The sequence below is a fragment of the Dermacentor silvarum genome, chromosome 1 (genome assembly GCF_013339745.2).
Source record: "Dermacentor silvarum isolate Dsil-2018 chromosome 1, BIME_Dsil_1.4, whole genome shotgun sequence".
Taxonomy (NCBI): domain Eukaryota; kingdom Metazoa; phylum Arthropoda; class Arachnida; order Ixodida; family Ixodidae; genus Dermacentor; species Dermacentor silvarum.
In genome coordinates this window covers 6415010-6442076 of record NC_051154.1, presented here as the reverse complement: position 1 = coordinate 6442076, position 27067 = coordinate 6415010, and the positions used below count along the sequence as shown (strand labels likewise).

Sequence of the window (27067 nt, the reverse complement as noted above, 5' to 3'; positions counted from 1 at the left end):
CTTGCCGTAGCACGTCTAACGACTGCAGGTGACAGGACCTCAGGGTATGGTTGTTCTAACATGGAGACATTGGCAGGTGTAGAGTCATGAACACCCACAATGCTCTGCTCAAGAAACTTTTCCTGAATCGCCTTCCCGAACCTGTTTGCCTCATTCTTGCTGCTGCTAATGACACGACGCTAGACCGCATGACTGAGCTCGCCGATAAGATGCACGAGGCTGCTGCTCCTTCGGTTTCCGTCGTCTCGACTACGCCTGAGCCCTCAGCGGTCGTCCAGCTGAGGGGCCTCAGTTGAACCTCAGTTGCAGGAAGAGGTAGTCAGCCGAGTCCATCAGCATGGCCTAGCATACTGCCCGACTTGTTGACGAGTTTAAATTGATAGCTTGATAGTGTGAGTGCCCACCTGAGGACTCTCGATGATGCTTGGCTTGGCACACCTTGACTTGTACCAAAAAGTCCTAGCAATGGCTGGTGGTCTGTTACAGCAGTGAATGGCCTTCCCCACAGGTACTGATGAAATTTGCGGACACCAAAAACCAAAGTAAGACCTTCCTTGTCAGTCTGACTAGTTCCGCTGCAGCAAGCATAGTACGTGAAGCAAAAGCTACAGGTCTTTCGGTTCCATCTGCTTCGGTCTGTGCCAAGACTGCACCGACACCATACGGTGACGTATCGCAACTGAGCACAAGTGGTTTCTCAGAACAGTAGTGGACCAGAACAGGTGCATTTGACAAGTGCCTTTTACTAGTGATGAATGCTTGCTGTTGCTTTTCCCCCAGCTCCACTTTTCCCCTTCAAGAAGCAGCTGATGCAAGGGACGTAGTCTTGTTGAGATGTTTGACAAAAACCGTCTGTAGAAATTAAGCAGGCCAAGATAGCTTTGAAGTTCCTTCACATTCTGTGGCTCTGGCGCATTGATGATGGCCTCTACCTTCTTGGGGTCGGGCTTTAGACCTTGCTTGCATATAATGTAATGAGAAGAAAACCTTTAGACCTTGCTTGCATATAATGAGCGAAGAAAACGCACTTCTCCAGCTTCAACCTAAGGCCCACTTCCCGAAGTTTCTGTATGACAATCATCAGAATCGCCAAGTGGTCTTTGTCGTCGATGCCTGTAATAACAATGTCATCAAAGTACACAGCTGTTTTCGGCACACCACAGAACAGGTTTTCCATCTCTCGCTGAAAGATAGCAGGTACAGCAGAAACGCCAAAAGGTAAGCGTGTATACTGTAAGAGACCCATGTGTGTTGATGGTCACATATTCACGGCTTTCTGCATCCAGAGATATCTGCTGGTAGGCGTCTCCACATGGACGCCAATCATTTGGATCCTTCTTTGGTACCAAATGTAGTGGCAAAGCCCAAGCACTGGATGAAGGACGAATAATGCTGAGTTGCAGCATGTGTTGAAACTCCCTTTTAGTGACGGCGAGATGCCCGCTGAACAAGTGGGGGACCACATGTGATGATGTGGTTAGTAACAGTGTGGTTAGGAGGTTTGTTCAAATTGCAAGGTTTGGTGACCTCAGGGAACTCGACCAAAATTCTCTGGTAAGGACTTGACGGCACAAGTGTGTGAATGCCAGTGGGGCAATTAACTCGCCATAGAAGTCCAACGATCGACAGACGAGTAGTGCCATCGATGAGCCGTTGGTGCCGCACACTTATGTCAAGGTTGTAGAAGGACAGGAAATCTGAACCGATGATGGGATGGACAATGTCAGCGGTGACGAAAATCCAGTGGAATGTGCGGCATAATTCGAGATCAAAGGTAAGTGAACAAAGCCCATATGTCACTATGGTAGAGGTGTTAGCAGGGCAAAGAGGCTGACCGCGAGGCTTCGAATGGCGATCATTTTTCGGGATGAGGGCACTACGCTAAACTGGGCGCCCGTGTTGATAAGGGAACGTATGCCCGCAATTGTGAGCAGGCGGCCAGCTCGAGGGGAGGGGTGACGCGCGGCCGTCAGTGATCTCTCCTGTCGTTTCCCGACCAAGTACAAGGGAGCGTGCACTTCTTAGCACGATGTGCAAACTGCAGGTGATACCAGCAGGTTCACTGGAACTGAGGGATCCTAACCTGCATGTCGCGAGAAGACGATGAAGCACACAAACATGAAGAGTGCTGGCATCGTCTGGGCTCGCGGAGTGAAGCAATAGCAGCTGTGAGGTCGTCAATGCACGCTTTCAGCTGGGCGACCGCTGAGGGCTCAGGCATAGTCGAGACGACAGAAACCGAAGGAGCAGCAGCCTCGTGCATCTTATCGGCGAGCTCAGTCAGGCGGTCTATCGTCGTGTCATCAGCAGCAGCAAGAACGAGGCAAACAGGTTGGGGATGGCGATTCAGGAAAAGTTTCTTGAGCAGAGCATTGTGGGTGTTGACATTACCTTCGCCCAAGAGTTGCCACATCGGTACAGCATTTGGGAGGGGCGTCTATCCCCAAGTTCTTGGCTGGTCAAGAGTTGCTGCAGGTGAGTGTGTTCCGAAGGTATGGTACGTGTCAGGATCCTTTCCCTTAAGGTGCTCATACGGGTTTTCACCCAAAGGCTGGGCGAGGACGTCGGCGAGGTCATTGATTACTTCTGGTAATCTCAATGATACAAATTCCTCGGGAGCATGCGAAATATTCGTATCATCCCGAATTCGTATGAGCCAAAACTGGCCAATCTCAAAGTGAAAATGAACACAAACTTTATTGGGCACAGCTACTCCCGGCCGAAAAAGTCCGTAGTGTTCTCTTGCACTTTTCTGCCCTCGAGGTTGTTGACGAGACCTGCCTGAAAGGCATAAAATCGTAAAGCGGTTTTGTCGCTCACGTTGCGGTGCAGAACATCGAGAGCGTTAAAGCTTTCTGACGTCAACAGCAGCTTGTCACACACGTCGGCGTTTCACCATCACTCTAAACTTCATTCACTTCGTCGACCAAGTCTTCAATGGACCTTAACCCACAGGTCGCGACGTTGTCGTCCGCAGTGAAGAAATCGTGAGTGGAAGCTGAAGTTTGCAGACTCCCCCAGCATTCAATTCCAAAGTCTTTATCGGGCTCTTCATTATCTCCTGTTGGAGCCGTGTCCGGACCCGTTCTAAATCAAGATTTGCAAAAACAATTCGCGATTGTGTCCAAGATCACATTATCCCAAGACATGGCCGAAAAATGCAACGCATCGAGTAGGGTGATCCGCAAATTCTCATTTTTGCGATATCTTTGCCAGGAGATGCCTTACTGAAAGTCCTTTGAAGTGATGTCTTCACGTTCTGAATTATTCCCACGTCCAGTGGCTGCAAATGGCTCGTAGTCTTCGCAGGCAGGAACCTTACGGTGACGTTAAAGGTCGTTTCCTTTAGGTGGGCCGAACACTGATCTACAAAAAGCAAAATCTTTTGGTTCTTTGCTGCCATTTTCCGATCCAGGATCGTGAGGAACGTGCGGAAAAATTACGCGGTCATCCACACTTTTTTGTTCCCCTTGTACAAACAAGGTAAATGTCCTGCCGATCGAAAGCACCTCGGCTGTTTAGACTTGCCTATGACTGTAAGATGCATTTTCTTTGAGCCGACGGCATTCATGCAAAAAAGCACAGAAATACTTTTTGGGCCGCCCTGGCAAGCCTGGCCCTTCACACACAAGCTCCTCTCTGGTTGCAAGTTGAAAAAGAGGCCCACCTCTCCAGCAATAACTGTCGCGCAGGGCATAGTTCGAAATCGGCGCCAGCAACGTGTTCAGCCAGTCGCTGACAGCTGACTGATCCACTTTCTTCCGGTCACTGCAATCGACTCTGTAGACCATAGGTTCTCAAAGTGGGTTCCGTGGAACCCAGAGGTTCCGCAGGCCCCTCCTCGGGGTTCCGCGAACCACTGATAAATATTCCCTGGTTCTGCGCTCGCTAAGTCCGCTTCGCCATAGTCATCAGGGAAAATCGTACTTAACAGCAACGCCGGAATGCTTCGTGCCTAATTGCATCTTTAAAGTTTTTATTAAAGCCTATAACAAAATTCACGGAACGCACAAAAAATTTCGTTGTGGCAGAACTTCGTTGACGTGAAATTAGTATGTATATACGTACGCCAAACGGCAAAGCCACGAATGAAACCGAAACCATTGTCCGGGAAATCTTCGTGATGGCAATCTGCGACGTGCATAAAGTGAGCGCCCGCGCGGGCCTCATCTTCAAAGCTATCTGCGATGTGGGCAAAGTGCAACTAGTGCCGGTAGAGTCGTGTGCGCTGTGCTTTCGACGTTTAGTTCGTGTAGAAGCGAGAGACGGCACGGAGGTCAATTCGCTCGCTGCTATTGCCGTGCCTTCTCACTCCAGCGTGTTGACACAGAGTTTCCGCGATCATCAAGCGAGATGTGTTCATGTTTACCTGTGCGCGTGTGGCACCGTGCTTGGTAATTTAGTTAGTAAGCAAATGTTTACCAGTTTATACAGCCGATAAAACTACTATCCTTAGTTCATATAGCTGTCTACTAATCTGCTATTGCAATCGATGCTTCGCCTTTCGGGCGAAACTGCTAAATTCTTTCCTTCCACTTTCTGCCTCGGCGATCATATGTGGTTACTCCTCGAGAGAGAGAAATTTATGCTGCTTCTATGGCGTAGCTATTTCGACCGGACACACACCACAGAAAACAGCAGTGATTGTGGTGATCCCGTGCAGTCTTGCGCAAATTAGTACTTTGAATTCCTTACGATTTCTTTCACGAAAACCTCGTTCAAGCGGACATATAATAGTCACAGCTTTGGAAGGGCCTTCTAATTTGACTACTCAGCAGTTCCAATTTCAATTCAGTCCCAGTTTCATACTCGAAAAGTTTGTTGAAGCGGAAATACCGAATAAAACGCCTTCGTTATGGAGATATTTTTTTTTTGTATTACTTTCTATGGGCACCTGATGGGGAATCGGAAAATCTTCGTTGTGGCGAAAATTTCATTGTAGCGGCATTCGTCATAGGAGGATTTGACTGTAAATGCTTTTGGAAAACGATTGTATGTCAACTTGGTGTCATACCTTAATGTAAAGAATTGTATATGGTTAATGCTGTCTAAAGCCTTTAAGAGGTCTGCAAAAATTGATCCTTCAAAACTGTTGTCATCAACAGCCTTCTTTAATTGGCAAGGGAGGGATGCGAGTGTCAGATCAGTTGAATAAGCAGGCCTAAATCAAAATTGTCATGAAAAAAGAGTATAACTTCATTAATGTATTTTCTCAATCATTTTGAAATTGGTCGAACCCTGTGATAATGAAAGCCAGAGACAACAAATTCCTGCCACTATAAAATATTTTTCTATCCTCAGCGAACACCCACAGGATTCAATGTATCTCCCATCTCCCGACAACGAAACTTCAGTAAACTGCAATCCTGCATTAAAAGACCACTAAAAGTAAAATTTTTGTTTTTGGCCTTTATACTTTAATGAGTTGGTCTGTGTCTGACAACCCTGGAATGAAACTAAATGTGCCAATTTAGTAAAAAATTAATGATAGCATCATTAATAAAATTGCAGGGGAAACAAGGGGAATGCGGGATATGGAAATTCTAGACGATGAGCAACACGAGAACATGGTGAAAGCAGGAGCCAATGTTTCAAAAAGTGGACTTCGTCTTTTTCAAGGCAACGTATGCTCTGCTAGGCATAGTGATGTTACGAGACATTGTGTATGAGCCTGCCATTAAAGGACCGCTGTGCTAGGCGAAGAGGAAGAAGACGGGACAACTCTCGTGTGATGCTGTCAGCCATTCTCTGGTAGCAGCAGCCTGTATATATTGTCTCTCCAGTGTACTTATGAATCCCCGTGACAGTATATATAGGTATGGTTCTTCTAAAAAGGAGAGAGGGTAAGGTGGGTGGGCGAGGTAACGAGCGAGGGTGTAGAATTCAAAAGAAAGATAACGCGCTACTGAACGTATGTAAAGGAATTTGAGGCATCGCTGTGTGTCAGCCGGTTCACTTGTCATTGTAGGTTCCTCTTTTCATGGAAAGGGCCTGGAGGACGGGAAGGGGGGGGGGGGATATCTGCTGCGCTGGAGGTCGGTGAACTATTGTCTCTCTGAAAGAGAATAAATGTAGCCACAGAAAAATGGTGCTCTTGGAAAAAAAGGAGGATAAATATATAAATGAAAGAACGAAATGAATGAATGAAAGAAAAGGGAGGTCGGAATATCATTGACAACGCATTGACAAAAAAGCAAAAGAAAAAGGGAGTTGCCGCGCATATCAGCCAATCAGGTCTTAACTTTGATGAACTTAAACTCTACGTACTACAGTCGAATTGTTGTTCTGCGCGAGACAGTAAATATAGAGAATCATACCACATCCATAAGTTCAAGACATTGCAACTAATAGGCATAAAAGTTTCAAAGGGAGCTTAAGAAACTTATCGCTATGCTAAACTTCAAACTATAAGAAACAGCACTTAGTGATTTTTCATTGAGTTGCTTAAGTTAATTTTTTTTCTCAATTTAATTTTTTTTATTGTGATTGGGTTGTCACTAATATTCCAACCTCCCTTTTCTTTCATTCATTCCTTTCAATCTTCTATTTATATATTTATCCGCCTTTTTTTTTTTTACAGGAGCACCATTTTTCTGTCACTACTTTTATTCTCTCTTTCAGAGAGACGATAGTTCAGTGACCTCCAGCAGAGCAGATATCCCCTGCAACTGCAACTTTTTTTTTTGCTAACATGATTATTGTTTGTACAATTATTTTGTGCTGTAATAATGCAACTTGTTTTTTGGATGTTGTTTGTGAGAAGAGCAAACATGTAAGCGAGGTGAGCCACCTTGCTGAGACGGTCCAGTGTGTGCTGTCCCGTCTACGAGCCAAAATTCCCTCACATCGCAGCTCCTAATTACGGCAGTGTTTAACGTACTGGGCACTGCTTGGAAGAACAGGCTCACTTTTAACACAACTTTATTCAATTAGTTACTATTATTAGTATTATATTACTCCTAGTACTACTATATTTGCAGGAATTTTTTTTTTTTTTGACCACGCCTGCAGTGCATAGTTGTCCTGGCATTCATGATCAGTATCTCATTAACCAGTGTTGTATCTCATTCATAAAATATCTCTGTGTTCAGTAACACAGAAAGTATTGGATTCAATCTCAATTTCCTGCTTTTATTGCAGCAAATAGCCAAAATGAAGAAAGTCTAAAGTAAAAATCAAGATAATATTTTGGCTTGGTAAGCAGAAATGACCTAAGTGTGTGTGCTTTGGCATTCTTTACGCCTTGAGTGCAGATGATCTTAAGACACTTCAAATTTAGGATGACAAATAAAAGTTTTGGTCTCTGGTCTCTGCATTTGTGCAGCATAGGGCCTCTCACTGCTTTCTAAGCCAACACTGACCAATACAAAAATGCACCCCAGCCTTGGCTGCATACTCCTGGTAGGCAAGGATGAGGTACGTTAGCTGCAAAAAGCAAAAAGGAAAGGAAAAAAAAAAAATTGGCTGACACCTTACCCCCGTATTCAGAATCGCATCTTAAGTTGAAGCCCATGCTTGACTTCACTGACGCCTGTAGTGAATGCGCCGGAGGAAACGCAATGAGCGTCCTGGGCACGTTCATGCCAGGCATCACTTAGACCAAGTCAAGCATAGGCTTCAATTTAAGATGCATTTCTGAATACGGGGGGGGGTCATGACTGCTTACGTGTGGGAATGCAAAAGCATTACAGTCCCTTTGGCTACATTTTTTTTTTCGTGCGTTCCTTGTTCGCGAAAGCTCTCGCCTGCACTCTAACTGCGCCTCGGTAAGGCTAACTAAATGCTCTCGCTTGCCCGCGAGAAGTTCGTAACTCGAAGGACTAGCGGTGCTCAAATGGAAAATAATGCTTTTTATTTTACACACTCATTTTATACACTCACGAAGTGGCATGCCACCTCCTCCCCATTGGCTGCACTGTCACATGCCCAATGACACACGCACTAGGTCACCCCCTTAGTCAGCCAGATGGCTGCGACATGACGTGTGCAATGATGCACGCACTAGGCACACCTTTAGTCAACCGGAACCGTGGAGCCGCTGGGGCGTCAGGGAAGCGTGCTTGTCTCGCAGCCTCGAGGCCCGGGTTCGATTGCCCCCCAGACCAAAATGTACAAAATTTTCTTTTCAAAGCATTTTGTTTACACAGCGCCTCCTCTATTTTTTCAATGCCAGCCAGATGGGGCCGATCCGACCATTCACCACCCTCTCCTATCGTCCTTTACTAGTCTCCCCCATCGGCTAGCGTTCGCGCCTGCTTTACGGTCGTCGGGGAGAGTGCCATCTGGGTGGCACCTCACGAGGGAAGTCGGAGGAAGTAATCTTGACAGACGCGTGAAATAGGAGGGTCCGAGCATTTACTACATCTCCTCCAGAATGGCAGCGGCACGCGCTCAGATGCACGCGTGATCACGCAAGCAGTCGTACCCTCTGGGTAGCGTCACATCGCGGCAACTCACTCAACTAAGGCGCACCAACGGCTCCCATTGGGGAGCAAGCGATTGCGCTGGCATTGAAAAAATAGAGGAGGCACTGGTTTACAGAAACTGCCCTGAGAAATTTGACGTCAATCTGAGCATCTTTTGATGTGCATTACTGTTTGCGCCGTTGGCCATTTTTGTTACCATCATTTGGTCACACCACCGACTATGATGGATTTTAACGTAATTGGACATATAATGCTTTTGCATTAAAAAAACTGAACTGCAGAATAAGTTGCTCTAAACTGTGCACACTTTTGCACAAATGATGTCATTATCACACAATGCAAACACGATAGAAGCACCAACAGTGGTGGTTGCATCCAACATCTGTTTTCTGCTTTTATTTATTGTTTTATGGCTACATTTTCTGTAAGGAGAAGTGCTTTGTGTTCATTTTTTGCAAGACTTTCACTATTCTTTGCCCTTCTCCTTTCTGTTATGGAAACCCTGATGTTAGAATGAATGAATGAGCAAGTAAATTAATAAATAAAAAACTGTGCAGATCCTACGCACTCTGGGAATCAATGTTATGCGAAGCATTTTGCAGGCACCTGGCTATACAGCATTATTTGGAGTTCTGCAAAGCATTACTAGGTTGATCGATGTGCTTGTCTAGATACAGTATTTATGCGTGTGACGCGAGTACCAAGAACTAGAATTAATGCAAGTGTATGACAACAGCAGCAAGACGACGATGGTGGAACAACGATCGCATGACTTTAACAAACGATCGAATTCATGTGAACGAGCTGCATGGAGGTGCGAGATGGGTAAGAAACGAAGAAACTAAATGTCCACTGACGGCCACATGTGGTATCACTTGCAGGACACAAAAGGCTCATTAGACGCGAACCTGTAGCACAACCTGAAGCCAGTGTCCTTTTATAGCCATTTAGATGAGTGGTGGGGTGCACTGCTCATCTTGGCCGAGCCATGCTGACGCTGCCATAGTGGAATTAGGTGCATTGCTGTTGGACACTGTGTGCGCCAGGAAACAGCAGGCCTCAATATTTAATTAAGCGGCCTGGTAACAACAAGAAGGGCCTTCGGTACAAGCCCATCTGGAGGAATGAAGAGGTGGTGCATAGCGTTCCGAGATTAACGCGCTCGTGGGATGCAACTTTCCCTTGAGCGTTGATTTCGAAATGCTGGACTGGCTAAAGCCCAGGTAGCACCTGAGAATCAGGGGCAAGAGTTGGAATACGAAGCTCGAATGACAATGCACTGATCACGAAAACAAGGATATAGCCATCGGCCTAAGTTTTGTAATGGTAATGTCACACCGCGCATGCATGTCATGAATTTGTCATTCTTGTCACGCATGGCATGACGTTAATAGGAATCCTGCAATGTCTTGACATACAGACATGCCATAATATGCCTTTATGGCATATGTTATGACGTGCATGTCATGACGTCATTCATGTAATGCGTGTATGGTATGACACGCGTATCCAGAATATATTCAGCTAAAGAAATGCATGTCACATCATTCAATCCATTAATTTCATGTCATCTCATTTATGACATTCATGTCATGTCATTTATGTCATGGCACAATTGTCATTAATGTCAGGTCCATTTTTTAACAAGTTATCTGGATATCCATGACATGAATGAAATGACATCGCATGCATCCACATGAATTACATAAATGACATGAAGTGATGCTGTGGTTGTTTCTTTAAGTGGATATGTGGGACGAGACAAGCGTGCATGACATGACAAGAATGACATGGCATGACACACTCATTCACGTCAGGCCATTCCCGCATGCCATGCCATTCATATACAGATATATATAGAGTTAAAGAAACGACCATGACGGCATCATGTCAGTTATACTAATTATGTCATCACATACATACCATGACACGCATGTGATGTCACTGATGTCATGACATGCCATGCAATCCATGCCATTCAGGTCATAAGATGCATGTCATTAATGTCATGACATTCGTGTCATGGCATCCATGTCAGTTCATGCATGCCTGTCATTCATATCCCGATATCCCCTTCAGTCACGGTGTACACAATTGTGCACACACCGTATTTTTGCCATTTCTGTGCACTTGTGGCAAGAAATAGACCCCAAAAATTAACCTTAGGGTAAATTAAACGTTCTGCTTACTTCAAGTACCTTCATTTTACTTCTGAAGGAAATCGATCGCTACCGAAGATCACTTTGGAGACGGCACTACAGTGTTTGACGGGACGTGTGATGTGGGACGTTTCTGTAGCAATTGCAAAATAGTATTTTTTCTTTCTCGTAATGCTTGCAACCAATAATTACCTTTTGCAAGTAATTCGCTCCAGTGATTCAATTCTTGTTTATGAAGGAACTTATTACCGAGTGCACAATAATTAGATACTTAATCACTCTTTTGTTATGGTGACTCATCATAAAATGCAGAAAGAGTCATTCTACCACCTCGACTTGCTCTTAATAAAGTCTGCAGCACCTATGCAGAAAATTATGTAAATTGCATACATTTATCGACATTCGATCATATTATATATATATATATATATATATATATATATATATATATATATATATAGCTAAAAAATGACCTCGGCGGCATCAGGTCATTCATACCCATTGTGTCATGACATACATGCCATGACTAACATTTCATGTCATTGATGTCATGAGATGTCATTCATGTTAGGTATGCATGCATGTCATGCCCCCATGCCTATTCTTATATATACCCTGTTGAAGAAACGACCATGACAGCATCACGATGTAGGAGGCTAAATAGATAGATACACACAAAGCGCCTTAAGTTTGCAAAGAATGCTTTGTATTAGTAAGTAAATAAACAAACAAATAAAACAGTATTATTTAACACTTCACATAATGCTGACGTTACGATGCCCCTTAAAGCCACCATCTTATAGTGCCTGTACACTTAGCCAGCCAAAAAATTTTTTGATGACGTTCCTTCAATGCACACTGTTGGCTCTGATCACGCATGGCTATGGTTGCATCTACAGTCGAATCTCGATAATTCGAACTCGAACAGTCCCAAAAATTTTTTAGAATAAAGGTCATGAAGAAGTTCGAATTAAAGGAAGGACGTATTTTTGAAGTATTCGAGCACCATAGCACAATGCACGAACGGTGCGAGTCGTGAAATATCGCGGCATGCAAGCGCATAGCGAGCGCAACCGCCCACGCCGGCCAACGCTCGGTTCCAGATAACGGCAGAAAACGAAACTTCTGGGAGCGGATGGCGCCGGCAGGGCGATAGGCGCGCGCGTGCGGAGATTGTCGAAGGTGAGGGAGGAGGGCGGCAGGGAAGTGGATTTGGCCTCGGCAACTCCGCAGCTTTGGTGGCAGTGGCTTTGGGGGCTCCCCTCGCCCTCTCTCTCAACTTCCTCGCAGCTCCCTCACCTTCGACTGTCTCCGTGCGCACCCGCCGCCGGCCCGGCGCAGATTAGCCCGCTCCCTGAAGTTTTGTTTTCTGGCGTTATTGGGAAGCGAGCGTTTGCTGGCGTAGGTGTCGGTGCCGCCAGTCCAGCCGGCCCGGGGCCAGCTTAGCCCGCTCCCTGAAGTTTCGTTTTATGCCGTTAACGGGAAGCGAGCATTTGCCGGCGTGGACAGTTTCGTTGGCCGGACTGGGCCTCCACCGCTGCATTAAGGGGTCTGTCCTATGCTTTTGCTCTATGGTGGTGTCGGAGCAATGCCAGTCGGAGGCGCCGTCGCGTTATTTGGCGCACTGCTGAGAGCATTGTCGGTCCGCGGTATGTTCGAATTAACCGTAGCAAATGCTTTCGAGCTCAAATTACCGAGCGTTTTCGCCCATTGAAATACACATAACTTTGACGGGACCACAGCGTCAGTTCGAATAAACCGGCAGTTCGAATTAAGCGTGTTCGGATTAATGAGACTCGACTGTACTACAATAAATAAATACCACCATACTCATGACTGGTAGTTATACATGATTGGAAGGGCATAGAACAAATAAGTGAAAACATGCATGTGCCTGAAACCAGTAAAACATGGCCTGCATTCAAGCTGTACTATTTCATACATAATGTGGGAGCTAGGCAAGTAGAGTGGTCGAAGAAGTCTTCACTCACAGAGCAGTTGCTTTGTACTAATTATTACAGCTACTGGATGTCATGGTTGCATCTATGACCACTCAATCAGTGGTTCTCATCTGGAACGTGCAATATCACCAGGTATGAGTGCCTAGCGTTGGTTTGGGCAGTCCCAAGTTCCGCCCTTACTTATTTGGCCACCCATTTTTCGTTATCCCTGATCACCATGCCCTGTGCTGGCTCTCATCGCTGAAAGACCCGACTAGACGACTGGGTCGGTGAGCGCTGTGTCTACAAGAATACACTTTTACTGTTCTGTGCAAATCTATCCGTTTACACAAGGACGCCGACTGTCTACCACGTCACCCGGTCGACAGTCCAGACCATCATGCCCACGACACCGATGCTTGCGTCCTAGCCATTTCAGACTTGCATGACAATCGCAATGAACAATGCCGTGATGGCTCTTTACGTCCCCTCATCGATTGCGTAGCTTCTGTGCATTCATACTCCGCGACGGCATTCTGTACAGGCGCAATTTTCACCCTGAAGACCAGGAACTTTTGTTCCTTCTACCTCGACATCTTCGGGCAGAAGTTCTTGAGCAGCTACATGAGGTGCCCACCACCGACCACCTCGGTGTCTCCCGTACCTACGACCGTGTACGACGCCGCTTTTGCGGGCCCGGCCTGTATCGCTCCGTGTGCCGCTACGTTGCCGCCTGTGCACTCTCTCAACACTGCAAACGACCTGCTGTATTACCCGCTGGATGGCTACACCCCATCGATCTCCTAGGCCCTTTTCCTACGTCTAAAAGTGGCAACAAATGGGTCACTGTCGTGAATGACTACACGACACATTACGCCATCACACGAGCATTGCCAACAAGCTGCGCAATGGACGTTGTGGATTTCCTTGCGTATGGCGTCATACTACATCCCGGTGCACCGAGGCAGCTGCTCACTGATTGTGGCTGCACCTCTTTGTCCCGCATTGTCGAAGATCTTCTTCGTTCCTGTTCTGCCGTGCACAAACTAACCACCGCATATCACCTGCAGACCAATGGACTAACTGAGGGGCTCAACCGGACGTTGACGGAGATGCTATCCATGTACGTTTCTCCAGACCACAGTGACTGGGACGACATGTTAGCCTGGAGGGTACCGCTGGCTAGGCGAAGGATAGGGTCCATCAGCGAGTTGTGGAGTTGCAATAGAGCAAACGGAATGAACTCTGAGATTTTGCTGTTCTTAGTGGACTATTGCGTGAACATGTGGTACCGCGGGCAAGCTGTTGGGATCACTGACACGTGGACAAAGGGTGGCAGGTGACATTGCTTCAATTTCGAGCCCAACTATTCGTGTCACGTCTTCTGAAGTCGATGGCCACTGCATTCTGCTGCCCTCGCAAGAGGAAGTCGCAGCTGTGTTCAGCAAGCGGGTGAACGACGTTGGCAATGTTGCAATGCGGCGGCCTATGCCTGCTCAAAGCATTGGCACTCCTTGATGATATCACCGACTGTCGCACAATTCTTACACATTGGCAGATTGAAAGCATCATCAGCGATGCCCTGCAGAACATGCCCAGCCTTGTCCAAATCGCACATGTCGCTGTCAGCCTTGTGGCACAGAGCAAACACATCCTGGATATAAGCGACACATGATTTAGTAAACATTTGCGCACGAATCGCTAGGTCTTTTTTAGTGGCATTCATTGGCCCGAATGGATGGCCAAACAAGTCCTTCAGCTTCTGCTTACATGTTTCCCAGTCGTAAGCTCATCTTTGTGGTTGTCAAATCACACCCTCGCTGTGCCTTGCAAGTAGAACACCAGGTTGGCCAACATTACGGTTGCATCCCACCTGTTGTGGGTACTCACATGCTCATACATGATGATCCAATCTTCCACATCGACATTGACGGTTCCGCAGAACGTTCCTGGATCTTTCAGATATGCCAGGACAATGGTTGGGGTTGTCGCCGCTGGCACAGGTCCCACCTCCTCCGTCATAATGGTACTACTGCGGCGATGAACGCTGCGGATTTCCGTGGTCTCTTGGGAATACCCAGCACCTCTACCAAAATACCACGGGGCAGAAATAGTCAAGCAAAGGAGTATTTACAGGTATTTACGAATTGCAGCAAGGCTGGATAAAAAAGATGGCTGCCCGAATCAGCTGCACGCTCCCTTCGCCAAATCGTTGTCTTTGTTCATAGTCGCAATATGCCCCACTGCTCAGTAACAATATTGTGAATAATCATCATCAGCCTATATTTTATGTCCACTGCAGGACGAAGGCCTCTCCCTGCGATCTCCAATTACCCCTGTCTTGCGCTAGCGTATTCCAACTTGCGCCTGCAAATTTCCGAACTTCATCATCCCATCTGGTTTTCTGCCGACCTCGACTGCGTTTCCCTTCTCTTGGTATTTATTCTGTAACCCTAATGGTCCACCGGTTATCCATCCTACGCATTACATGGCCTGCCCCAGCTCCATTTCTTCCGCTTAATGTCAACTAGAATATCGGCTATCCCCGTTTGTTCTCCGATCCACACCGCTCTCTTCCTGTCTCTTAACGTTAGTCCTAAGATTTTTCGTTCCATCGCTCTTTGTGCGGTCCTTAACTTGTTCTCGAGCTTCTTTGTTAACCTCCAAGTTCCAGCCCCATATGTTAGCACCGGTAGAATGCAATGATTGTACACTTTTCTTTTCAACAACAGTGGTAAGCTCCCAGTCAGGATTTGGTAATGCCTGCCGTATGCACTCCAACCCAATTTTATTCTTCTGTAAATTTCTCGTGATCAGGGTCCCCTGTGAGTAATTGACCTAGATAAACGTACCCCTTTACAGACTAGAGGCTGACTGGCGATTGTGAATAGTACCACATAAATGTATGAGACTTAAGGTCACATCAAATTATACGGTGCATAATTATATCTTCCTTTCATGTGACTGCCTGGCCTGCTATGTATCAAATGGAGTATAGCATTCAGAGTAAATAGACTACCGATAGGTTATGAAAAAAGAGTACCAATAGTATTACAATAGTTTGCTAATATTTGCTATTGATACTTGTGCAACTGATGGCTAGCGATAATACAAAATGTTTCAGTGCTGACAATCAATATGGCCCAGTTTATGCATTTTCACAATTTCTTTACATGAAATTGTTAAAATTCTAAACATAGCTAACACAATATTCATACCAAAAACCAACCAGTGTTATACCAAAATAAGTTTGTTTTCAAACCTCAAAATGCCATAAAAATTAATAGCAGCGCAGACATACACATTGCAGTGACATACTATCAGCACGTCATACCATAGGCAAACAATGCACGAACTTGGCTGTCATGCTCCGCAGGGTACATTTCCACACTTGGCGACATGTGCACTGCAAGACTGCTATGATGGCGTCTGCATAGTGTGGGAACCAAGTTGCAGCTATTGATAGTCACTTGCAGTGGCGGGTTCTGCTGAGCATGAAGTAATATCTATTAAGGAAAGGATAACACGCTCACCTCTAGGTGACATCGGTCCACATCAACAGGCAGCCGGTAGTTGGATGTCATTAGCAGATGGTAGGGGTATAGCTGCAAGAACAAGGACCTTTTTCACACTCAGAATACCCGATTATGTGGCTATGAATTGACCGAGTGGCAAATACGCATTAGCATTCCATCCAATGTGCAAAGTTTGCAGCAGCATCTTCTCTTTTAAGTCTCTCATCCAGCTGAAAGCATAGTGTGGCTCGGGTTGCATCTATTGCAATAAATAAGTCGCTACAACTACACATGATTGGGAGTGCTCAAGGCATACAACAAATGAGTGAAAACATGCATTTCTCAAGAAACAAGCACTTAAATGTGCCTGCAAAACAAGTAGAAACTGTGGATTGAAGTTTTCAGGAGCAATAGATGAAGCATAAAAATGTAGGTTGAAACTTTTGGAGGAGCGCTAAACGACTGGACAAAGAAAGACAACACATGGGTGCAACTAACAAGTCTGTATTTGAAAGAACGCATGTACTGAAATATGTACTGACATAAAACTGCCTTTAGCATCCTATTAGCACTTATCAGCTATAATGAAATGAAATGTGAAGAAACCCAAAAAGTAGGAAAAAGAGTAAAAAAAAAAGTAACTTCCACTTGGTTGCAGCAAAACGGCACAAATAAAACCTGCACAGTTCAACAACATGGAACATACAAAACTGAATCAGAAAGGCATTGAAATGGCACAAGAAAATAATAAAAACTGTAATGGTGGAATGATTACATTGAGTGCAAAAATTTACAAAAGTTTGATTTAAATCTATGAAAGTCAGATGGTACCTTAAGACGACATGGTAATCAATTCTATAATAACATGACTGAAAAACTGGTAGTAAATTTGCCATAATTAGTTCTAACCGCTTATAGTGTAACCGCTTATAGTGCAGGACCGGATATAGTGCGGTCTTTTCAGACCCCTGTTAATTTTCCCATAGCATTCCATGTATACACGTATTGCTTATAGTGCAGTTGCGGGAAATGAAATACTGGTTACAGTGCGGCTGCCTGGGAGTACGGAAGTCAGCGGAGATGGCGAACGCTCCCCTCAAACGGGCGCCCCAACGAGTGCTCGAGGAAGAAAGAGACGAAGTGGAGGAGAAGGGCACGTGGTGCGAACGAACAGCCAGTGAGGCTGAAACCAGAATCTTGAGTGCGAGTCGTGAAATATCACGGCGCGCATAGCAAGCGATCGAGGGCCACGAAACTGCCAACACCGACCAACGCTTGCTTCACGATAACGGCAGTAAACGAAACTTCAGGGAGCGGGCGACGCCGGCACAGCACGGCGAAGGGCGCACGCGGGGACCGTGGAATGTGAGGGAGGAGGGCGGCAGGGAAGCGGATTTCGCCTTGGCGACTCCGCCGCTTCGGTGGCTCCCCTCGCCCTCCCTCATAGCTCCCTCACTTTCGACTGTCACCGTGCGTGCCCGCCGCCGTGCAGTCATGCAGCCAGCCCGGCGCCAGCTCCCCAAAGTTTCGTTTTCTGCCATTATAGGGAAGCGGGCGTTTGCCAGTGTGAGCAGTTCCGTTGGCCGGCCTACGACAGCGCCGCTGCTTCCCTCTGTGCCGTAGCCTCAGCGTGCAAGGTCAACACGTGACTAGTAGAGGAAGCATAAAGGAGAAAGAAGGGTTCACTGCCATTTTCTACACGTGGCTACGGTAGCGCGGCTGAGACGTTGGCACGTACACGCATGTTCCGGAGCAACGCAGAATCGGCGACCTTGCCATTTGAGAGAGGGTGAAATTTCCGCCGCATTTTTCTTCCTTTCTTTTTTTTTGTTTCGTTCGCGCGTGACATTGAGGGGTCTCTCCTAAGCTTTTACTCTATGGCGGTGCCGGAGCAATGCCGGTCGGAGGCGCCGCCGCGTGATTTGGTTCGAACTAACGAGATTCGACTGTAAATTGAATGCAAACGTTCTAGCCGTATTCCTCGACTGTCGCATACGCGACGCGGCTCGGTGCACATGTTTTGCATATGTACGGGCCTTGAAAATTGTTGCTTTGGTTATAGTACGGTACCGCCACGGTGTAAGAATAGTTTAGGTGAGAGGATACCGCCGCTCTCCGCTTCGCAGCAAAGCTCTGCTTTTCAAGGGCCCCAACAGAGGGCGCTACCAACTTATGCCCGGTGGCCCGATCACGGTGTGGGCCCAGTGAAGAAGAAGCCTCGCAATGGCGTCGAATGCGGCGGTCACAAAGCAAATTATTCAGTAAAATACGTACTTTGACCTTACCACCTTCATGCTGTGCCTTATAAGTGCGCAGGATTTATCAAGCACGTAGCGTTCGGATTTATGTGCAGCGAAGGCGAAACAGCGCGTTTGGGGCGATCTCCCGTGTGTACGGCTAATGTGCGCGTATGTGTCAGATAGTTTCTCTGATACTGGCTATTGCATGAATAAACGTGTGCAATGTGTGCAACCCGAGATTATTTTCCACTGCTCACGAGTGGCCTGTCATGGCGATAACGTCGCGCGTTGGCGATAAGCGCGAAAGAAAATTAAGGAATTGAGAGAATTCATACAGAACAGTTGAAACATCCTGGTCCAGAAAACGGCTAATTAACTTTTATAACACTTGCAATCTTATTCTGCTGTCAACATACGCGTCTTTGACAACTACAAATTCGATTCTGTGTGCCATGTATAATTTTGTATTCTGACTTAGTTCATAGTCCTGTTGAAGAGAAATATGCATACATGTGTCTGGATGATAATTACCCGATGACCTCCTAAATGTCATTTATTTGCGATACAGAAAAATTACACTGGTAAGAGTGACAGTGTACATCACACCACACACACAAACAAAAGAAAGGTTACAGTCACATAGCATACATAGGCACTATATTACACATTGCGTTCATCCTTGACAAAGGAAATGACAAGTTTTGACAATTTACGCAAGTCCTGACGCATGCGCAGGCACACATAGTAGTGTAAGAGCTTAGCAAGCATTTCTTCTTTATGAGCAGTACATGGAAATGTGAAGTTGAAAATTTGTAGCACAGCATCAGTCGTGCGATCATATACATCCCTTTCGCCAGCATGTTTTGCGAAGTGCTCCTCAGCCTTTTTAAAGAGAAGAAACAGATGCACATTCGGACACGTGAGCCGTCCTCTCGTTTTACAGTTTACCAAGTCGGCTTCAGGTAGCTTTGAAATACCCTTCTGCCCGACCAGAGCCTCCTTACAAACTGTACAGGATGTTTGAGTGCCAAGCTTTCGTGACACAAATCCAGTAGCATAATGCACAATGCAGTCAACAACTGCAGCATTCGAATAGTCATGCTCAAACACGTCATCGCATTCCCAGGTTTCCTCACTGATAAGGTCATCCAGCTTCTGCTTAAGGTCATGCATTTTATTGGTATGCTGAATAGCTGCAGATTTAAACACCTCCCTGAAGTCATTGAGGGTGAGAAAAGCAGATTGCTCTTTCTCAGAAGCTACACAGTTGCGAGGGATCGCCCGTCTCCATGCATCAAGCTTGGCTTGGTCGTGCGGCGGCGTAAAAAGTGATAACTTCTCTTTACCCGACTTATAACCCGTGTTGCAGTACGGTACAAAGCACTTTAATTCCCATCGCGAAGCGCACCATGCAGTAGATGGAACAACGAAGAACATCGAAGCGCAAACAGATAGAATAAAGGCAAACACGTGTGCGCGATGAGAAAAGCAGGCGCAGCGACAAGGGCGGGCTCGAATGAAGCGGGCGCTAGTCACGCGCGCCACCTCTTGAGTGGTCTCCTAACGAGAACTTCATTCGCCTCTCCCCACGAAGCGCCGCCTCCACGTCGTTCCCTCACCTAACCTATTCTTACACCGTGGGTACCGCTTATAGTGCGGATATTCGCGACTCTGGTGACTTACGTTATAAGCGGTCTACACTGTAGAACTTTGACCTTACCATATTTTATATTTTTACATTATATCATTTTTTTAGGATACGATGTGGACTTGTCCTTTGTCTGTGTTAGCATTATACCTTGTTCCTTTTAGTTTTTGTTCACCATGCTATAGTTGGACTTGCATTCTTGTGTCTACTGAATTGCCATTTTCACCTGCAGTGCGACTACTTTGTTATTCCCATTTCAACACCCCCCTCCCCCTCTATATAATGCCCTCCTGGGCCTTTAGGGTATCTAAATAAATAAAAATAAATAAACCCGTGTTTGTTGGCGATCTGACTCTGGAGCCTTCTCTGCGCCATGTCAGAGAGTCGATGTACCCTGCCGTAGCACCTTTGTGTGTTGTGGAGTGGAGGAGCGTTGTGCCCTTTCCTGACTGTCACTCGTAGGGTAAGCCTCGTGCAAACCCATCTCCACATCCAATGCCACGGACCATGAGGACATGCTTATGCACTTCGTATAGCCATGCCCAGCGAGGAACCGACCAGCTCCCTTTAGCCATACCTGCCAACCTCAAGACTTTCCAATTCGTAAACTCGCGACCAGGGGGGAGGGGGGGGGGGGGCACAGGAATTCTGCCGAGAGGTACAACGTCAAATGCACTTGGATATACTGATAGAGTCTAGTACTGAAGAGGCTTCGAGCACGCTATCACACTTCGCAGCTGTTACGGCTATGAAACACCGGAGTGCCAGAGTCGCACTGCGCTCGATGCAGCAGCACGTCGCACAAAACAATAAAGCGAGGCCAACAAAACAGGTCATACTCGCGAAAAAAGCTTAGCGAAGGTGACAGGCGAGATGACAAGCCACAGCCTCCAATACAGAAACTGTGCCTGCCGCATCGACCCGAAATCGCCGTCGTCTCTGGGGGCGCCACTTACGCACAGGTGGGCACAGGATGTTGAGAGTAACGACAACCAGTGACTTCCGGCCATCGTCAGGTCGTCCAATGACCTGATGACTAAGGCAACGTCATAGAGTGAAAAATGTCTTTACTCTGCAGACAATAAAGGTTACGGCGCACGCCCCCATCTCTATGCACCCCTATGTAGTGGTGTCCCCGCCCACCAGCAACGGTGTGACTTTATAGGAATTTTTTATAAAATGGTTCGCAAATATAACCACTTTTCCGTAAAAATTGAGCCGACATTCGTAAAATCGTAAGACGGGTCCAAATTCGTACACTTTACGGAAAATTCGGAAGAGTTGGCAGGTATGATCGCCCAAGACGCAGCGTACTCCTGACTCGTCGCCTGTGAGTAGTCCGACAGAGCTCACCCCTGTACACGTCCGTACCAGCCGTCGTCTATAATGCTCCAGCCACAGCACGGTCTGCTACCTGATCCTACCAGGATGATGCACCATCTACTGCTGCACTTGCCGCGCCGACACAGATCCTTTGCTTCAGCCGCAAACACCCAATGTGTTCCACGGAGGTACTCTTGAAAATATCGAAAACTGGCTTGACCACTTCAAAAGGGTAGCCAAATTCAACGGTTGGTCCCAGGAGCGCAAGCTGCGTAATGTGTACTTTGCTCTCGGGGATTTCGCAAGGACGTGGTTCGAGAAGCACGAGGCCACAATGACATCGTGGGATGAATTTCGTCAGAAGTTAGTCGCTGCCCACACCAGCGCCGACAGAAAGGAGAGAGCGGAGTTGGCGATGCAGGCAAGAATTCAAGCTCCTAATGAGAGCGTCGCCACGTATATTGAAGATATGGCTCAGCTCTTCAGGTGTGCAGACGCTTCAATGCACAAAGACAAAAAAAGTCTGACACCTAATGTGAGGCATCAAGCAGAAAATCTTTGCCGGCCTTATCCGCAACTCACCGACTATGCTTGCGGACTTTCTCGCTGAAGCCACTGCAATGGAAAGGGCACTACAACAGCGCGCCAGGCAGTACAATCGAAACGTGACTGCAATTTCAAGCGACGTCAGCGACCTGAGAGAATTAATAAGAGCGGTCATAAGAGAAGAGCTCCAAAAATTGCAGGCAGTCGAGCACCCGGTCACGCAACTTTCTGTGGCGGAGATGGCGCGAGATGAGATCAAGCAAGCCATCCAAGTTCCTGAACACTTCAGGGCACCACAACAGCAGGAGCAAGTTAGGATGACTTATGCGGAAGCTGTACGACGTCCATCGCTGTATAACACCACAAACGTCGTGCGCACCACGGAACAGACAGAAGTCGGGTTCAGGCGTCGTAATACGCCATTAATCAACGAGTCCAGGCCACGAAAGAGTCATGTCTGGCGCGTTCCTGACCACAGTCCGCTCTGTTTTCATTGCGGCGAAGCCAGACATATCTACAGGACGTGTCCCTATTGACGCGTGGGTCTCCGTGGGTTTTTCCCGAATGCCGCGTCCACGACCTGGTGAGTGTCGCTGGAGATCGACCTCAGGAGTCGTCCCAATTTCATTTAACAGCCAAGGCACGAGCCTCACTCGTCGTCACCGGCTCCGTCACGATACCGGTCGCCAAGTCCTGCCTTCCGTCGAGACGCCCCTAGGCGCTGTTCGCCCAGCCCTGCAAACCGGGAAAACTGAGTGCCGCGACCTCCGGAGGTGAGGCCGCTGACACCGAGTGTACCGAATATCCTTCATTACGACGCGAGCGACGACAACAGTTCAAATGCACTCAGGTGATCCAAGGCACGTCGTAACATTGGACGTACCAGTAAGCATAGACGATGAAGAAGTCGCAGCTTTAGTCAACACTGGCGTGGACACCTCTGTTATAAGCCGAGAACTTGCCGTGAAACCGCAAAAAGTTTACACGCAGTGGACTGGGTCGCAGGTGCCAGCCTATTTCGCGTCAATATAATCAAACTTGACTCTAAAAATAAAGAAAATTATTTAAAAAAAAAAGAAATGCGTTTTCTTAACTAATCAATTTGAAGCACAAAGAAGAAGGCAGTGACGACAGGACAGACATGGATATAGCACTTGTCCATGACTGTCCTGTTGTAACAGAGCCTCTTCTCTTTTCCACTTCTGGCTACCTGCAGGCTGCCAAAGTGCGCAGCCGGACATTAATTTTACTCCTGTCACTCTGCCCACCGCACGGCGCATTTTCGCTGCATGTTCCTTTCCCTCGGGCTGGATGGTTCGCGCTGCCAGGAGAACCTGCCAGGAGAATTTTGGTGTAGTAGCTCTGCAGACGATAAAAAAGAGGTAATGTCCACTCGCCTCCATCTCTGTGGGGACTGGACGGATTGCAACGCAAGCCTATGAGGACCTTTACTGAGCAAGGCTTACCTTGCTCAACCAATTCGCAATGGTCACCTTCAGTTTTCGCCGTTATCTTCTAAAGCCCATTCCACCTTGCAAGATGGTGCGATATGAGAGGCGGCAAACATTTCAACTTGTTAGTGTGTATTTATTTTCCAAATTTTTTTCTTTTGCATCACATTGGACAGCACGCGGTGCACTCGAGCATGCTCTCGGCGTTGTGTCTCGCAGAATGTAGACACTCCCACTCCATGTGTTGCCTTCTGGGTTAATTATTTTTTTTCTGGTCGTTTGCCTTCTCATATCTCGCGCGTTTGTGCAGTAGTATCTCTTTTTTTTCTGCAGTAAGTGAAGATGGCTGCGGCCGCGTGTAGCCAGCATTTGCTCAGTCATATGTTTGGGTGCATGAATTCAGTGCCTAAACCAATGTGTTCCAACCAAGCTGTCAATGTTATTGTTGGGTAGCTTTGGGTTGTCTTGGGGTTCCAGCCCTTCCTATCAAGACCGGAACTAGTCTGGCTGCCAGCAGGCTGCCAGACGCCCACTGTCTTCTCCTATGTGCTTCAATTTGCGGGGTTTGAATTAAGGTGCCCGGTACCAGTTAGCTAAGGTCTAATGAGACACGTAGCTCATCCCCACTGCGCAATGCATGCAAAGGGTGGGTTCACTGACTCACCGACAAGGCACAAAGACAACACCAGCTCTAGTATCAGCGAAAGGGGGTATATTCCCCGATATTATACAAGAGCCGAGTACAACACAGGGTATATGGCACTAGTGTGCGTGTCGCAGACTACAGGTGAAAGCTCCTGGGAAGTCCACTGATCCATAAAAGCTCTTCCGAGCTATGTTCGCCACACAAAAGGGGGCTGCCTTGACCAGAGGGGCGCAGGACCATGTTGGTCTGAAAGCCTGACAGTCAAGAGTGCCGAAAGTGAATCTGCCGGGCACCCGCATACCTCGGATGCTGCATGAGAGAGATGCTGAGGAGAGAGCGAGGGGCCCACTCGTCTGGCCCTATTTGTACGCATTAGACACGTCCTCAAGTGGGCCGCGCTTGCAGGTATCGGGCTTCGTTTTGCACTGGCACCAGTGGCCGCGGGGAATGCGCGCTGTCTGAAATAAGGCTGGAATGGCATGTTCCCAGCGATTGCATGAGCGAATGGCTTAAGTCGCGCGTGAACCAGAGACGGGGGAGCAAGGGGTCCCCACAATGTTTATTATACACAAAATACCAACTAGCCCACTTTCAAGTCTTGTTTTGAAGAAATACATGTCAAATAAACATTTTCTGCATAAGAGATTGGGCATGTTGGGTAGAATCTCAAGAGTTCTAAAACAGCCTCAAGAAATTTGTAGACACAAGCTTTATGATTATATAATCATTAAGTGACGCTTCACAGAGCTTACAGATGATGCTTGTAGGGCATGAAATACCCCAGATGTTGTTTTGAATGGATAATTGGTTTGGTAATGCATTTTTTATACACACCATGAATGAACATTAGCAGGATCTATGTGTATGCTGCAGTCCTATGAAATTCTTGTCGGCTGTGAAAATGGTAGTGCCACCAGTGCAGAGAAGGCAGTGGCTATGGGTTAATATTTACAGGAAGTCATCAATACAGTTAAATTTCGATATAAAACCCGGTAAAATCAGCAGCCTACGTTATAACGAAATTTTCTTACATTGAAATCCTGCCTTTTAAAGAAATACGTACAGTCACCGAAGGTTTTTCTAACATGAAAGGGCTGTAAAATTTCCTAATTATCGGGCAATCGTAAAAAACGAATTTCAATGAGAAAAATAATTTTGTTGAACATGAGAGTCGGCGGCCAACTATGCGGTTTCGTGTGTGTCAAAAATATGTTCACATCAGCGAAGCTTTCGCGTCCACTCTGCCACTGCGGCAGATAGTGCCGTCCGCAGTGTACAACACTATAAACAGTGCAGGCAGAGGTGAGCAAACACTTCTTGCTTCAAGTCTCTGAAATATGTGACGAAGTTACGGCAATTTGGGCTCGCCTTGCTTTGCACCCACTGCAGGTTACCTCTAAGATGGCGTGTGCACAGGTCCCGTATGTGTTAAGCCGTGCTGAAAGCCAAGCACAGCTATGGCTGGGCTAAAAGAAGTGAAATCGCGCTTAAAAATGCTTCATTATATAGAGGATCAAAATTCACAATGTTTTTTATGGACAAGTTATAAAAATTTAGATACTTCATTATATCAAGACTTTTGTTATATTGAAATTTAAACGTAGTATATTAGGTTAAATTTAGATATGTAACTTGCCAAGTGCTTGAACAATGTTTCCCACTAATTTGCTAAAAAGAAGAAAAAAAGCAAATCGGAATTCAAATAGGGTGGTAATACATCTGCAATTGCATTTCTTGAAAATAGGGATTGTTTTCCTAGTTTTGGGGCAGCTGAGATACACCCAGCTGTAAATAATTTGTTTGCTATTCCTGCTACTATGAATTGGATGAATTTCTTCAGACATAAGTTAAATTTTTGACAGGTGGATGAGATTGAGGCCAGGACCAGTTAATTTGATACTACATAATTTTTCTGTGTATTAGGATATTCCAATTAAAATAAACATGCAAACAGCGATTGCAGCTGAAGCCATGCAGGAGCCTGGTTAGAGCACTGCATGGGCCCTGGCTGGCCCGAAAGCCCGGGCCCAGCCTGGCCCACCCCACGGGCCAAGCTTGGGCCGAGTAGGCATTTGTTAACTCAGGCCCGGGCCGGGCTCGGGCCTAGGAGATTTGGGCTCGGGTCAGGCCCGAGTCGGGCCTGGATTAGTCCCGGACATGCTATTTGCAACTCCACACAAGTGAAGATTATAAAAACTGTAACCCTAAGCCAATTTTAGGACAGTGGTGTCTGTCCATTTATGGGAAAGTCGAGGCAGGCAGGCCACCACACAACAGAGATACGCTACAGATTAGTGTACATTAGCGGCACTTCAATCTGGTCATGTATGCTGATGACACGAATATATTTTTTTCATCCCATTGCTTGTCCCAAATGGAGGCTATGGTAAATGCCTATTGAAGAAAACTATATATTTGGTTATCGACCAACAAGCTAAGCCTTAATTTGTTCAAGTCAAATTACATTATTTTTCATCTTATGAATACAGTAGTAGAAATCACTCTGGAAGTTGTCTACAAGCGTACTGAATTAAAGCGAGTTTCAAACCAGAAATTTCTTGGCAATTGGTTTAATGAGAATTTTTCTTACATCAGTGTCTGACCTGAATAAAACCGTTGTTGTCTGTATAATGTCTCAATTGTTGTCCGCCTGGTTAAAATATCAAAGTATTATGCATCAAGGTTATCGTACTGCATTCTTGTTTTGGGAAACTACGACGTCCAGTAATTACCTTAGAACTCATTTCAATGTATAAACACACTTTGCATTCTATAAAAGGGTTTTATGGCAGACCTTCAGATTTACCCATCTCACCACTACTTCAGAAACATGGCGTCCTTAAAGCAAAGCAAGTATACAATTTCTGTTTACTTAAATACATTCATTATCATCAACTGTATTTTTTTTGTCTAGATAATTCCCACAGCCAATATGCTTCCCACACAAAACATAAGCTTGTACCAAATCAAGCACACTAATTACATCAAGCAAAGACTAACCTACCTTCCCACAGCAATAAATCAATTTCCTTCTGAAACTGAATATTACCTTCCACAAAAATGTTTTAAATCTAAGATTAAAAAACACCTAATTGAACAAACGAAATGAGGTATTTAGTCGATATACTCTACATTTATTTTGCTACCTTTGAAATTATTTTCTCTAATGCGGA

At 46.3% G+C, this 27067-nt stretch overlaps 1 protein-coding gene across 2 annotated transcripts in view; it reads right to left on the bottom strand.

Annotated features, from left to right (window-relative positions):
* Positions 1–27067, bottom strand: part of LOC119456311 (actin-binding LIM protein 3-like) — a 277883-nt gene that overhangs the window by 13415 nt on the left and 237401 nt on the right. For both annotated transcript variants that reach the window (XM_037718012.2, XM_037718022.2), the window contains one exon: positions 16059–16130. In XM_037718012.2, coding sequence (XP_037573940.1) covers positions 16059–16130 — 72 coding nt within the window. The remainder of the gene's footprint in view (positions 1–16058; positions 16131–27067) is intronic.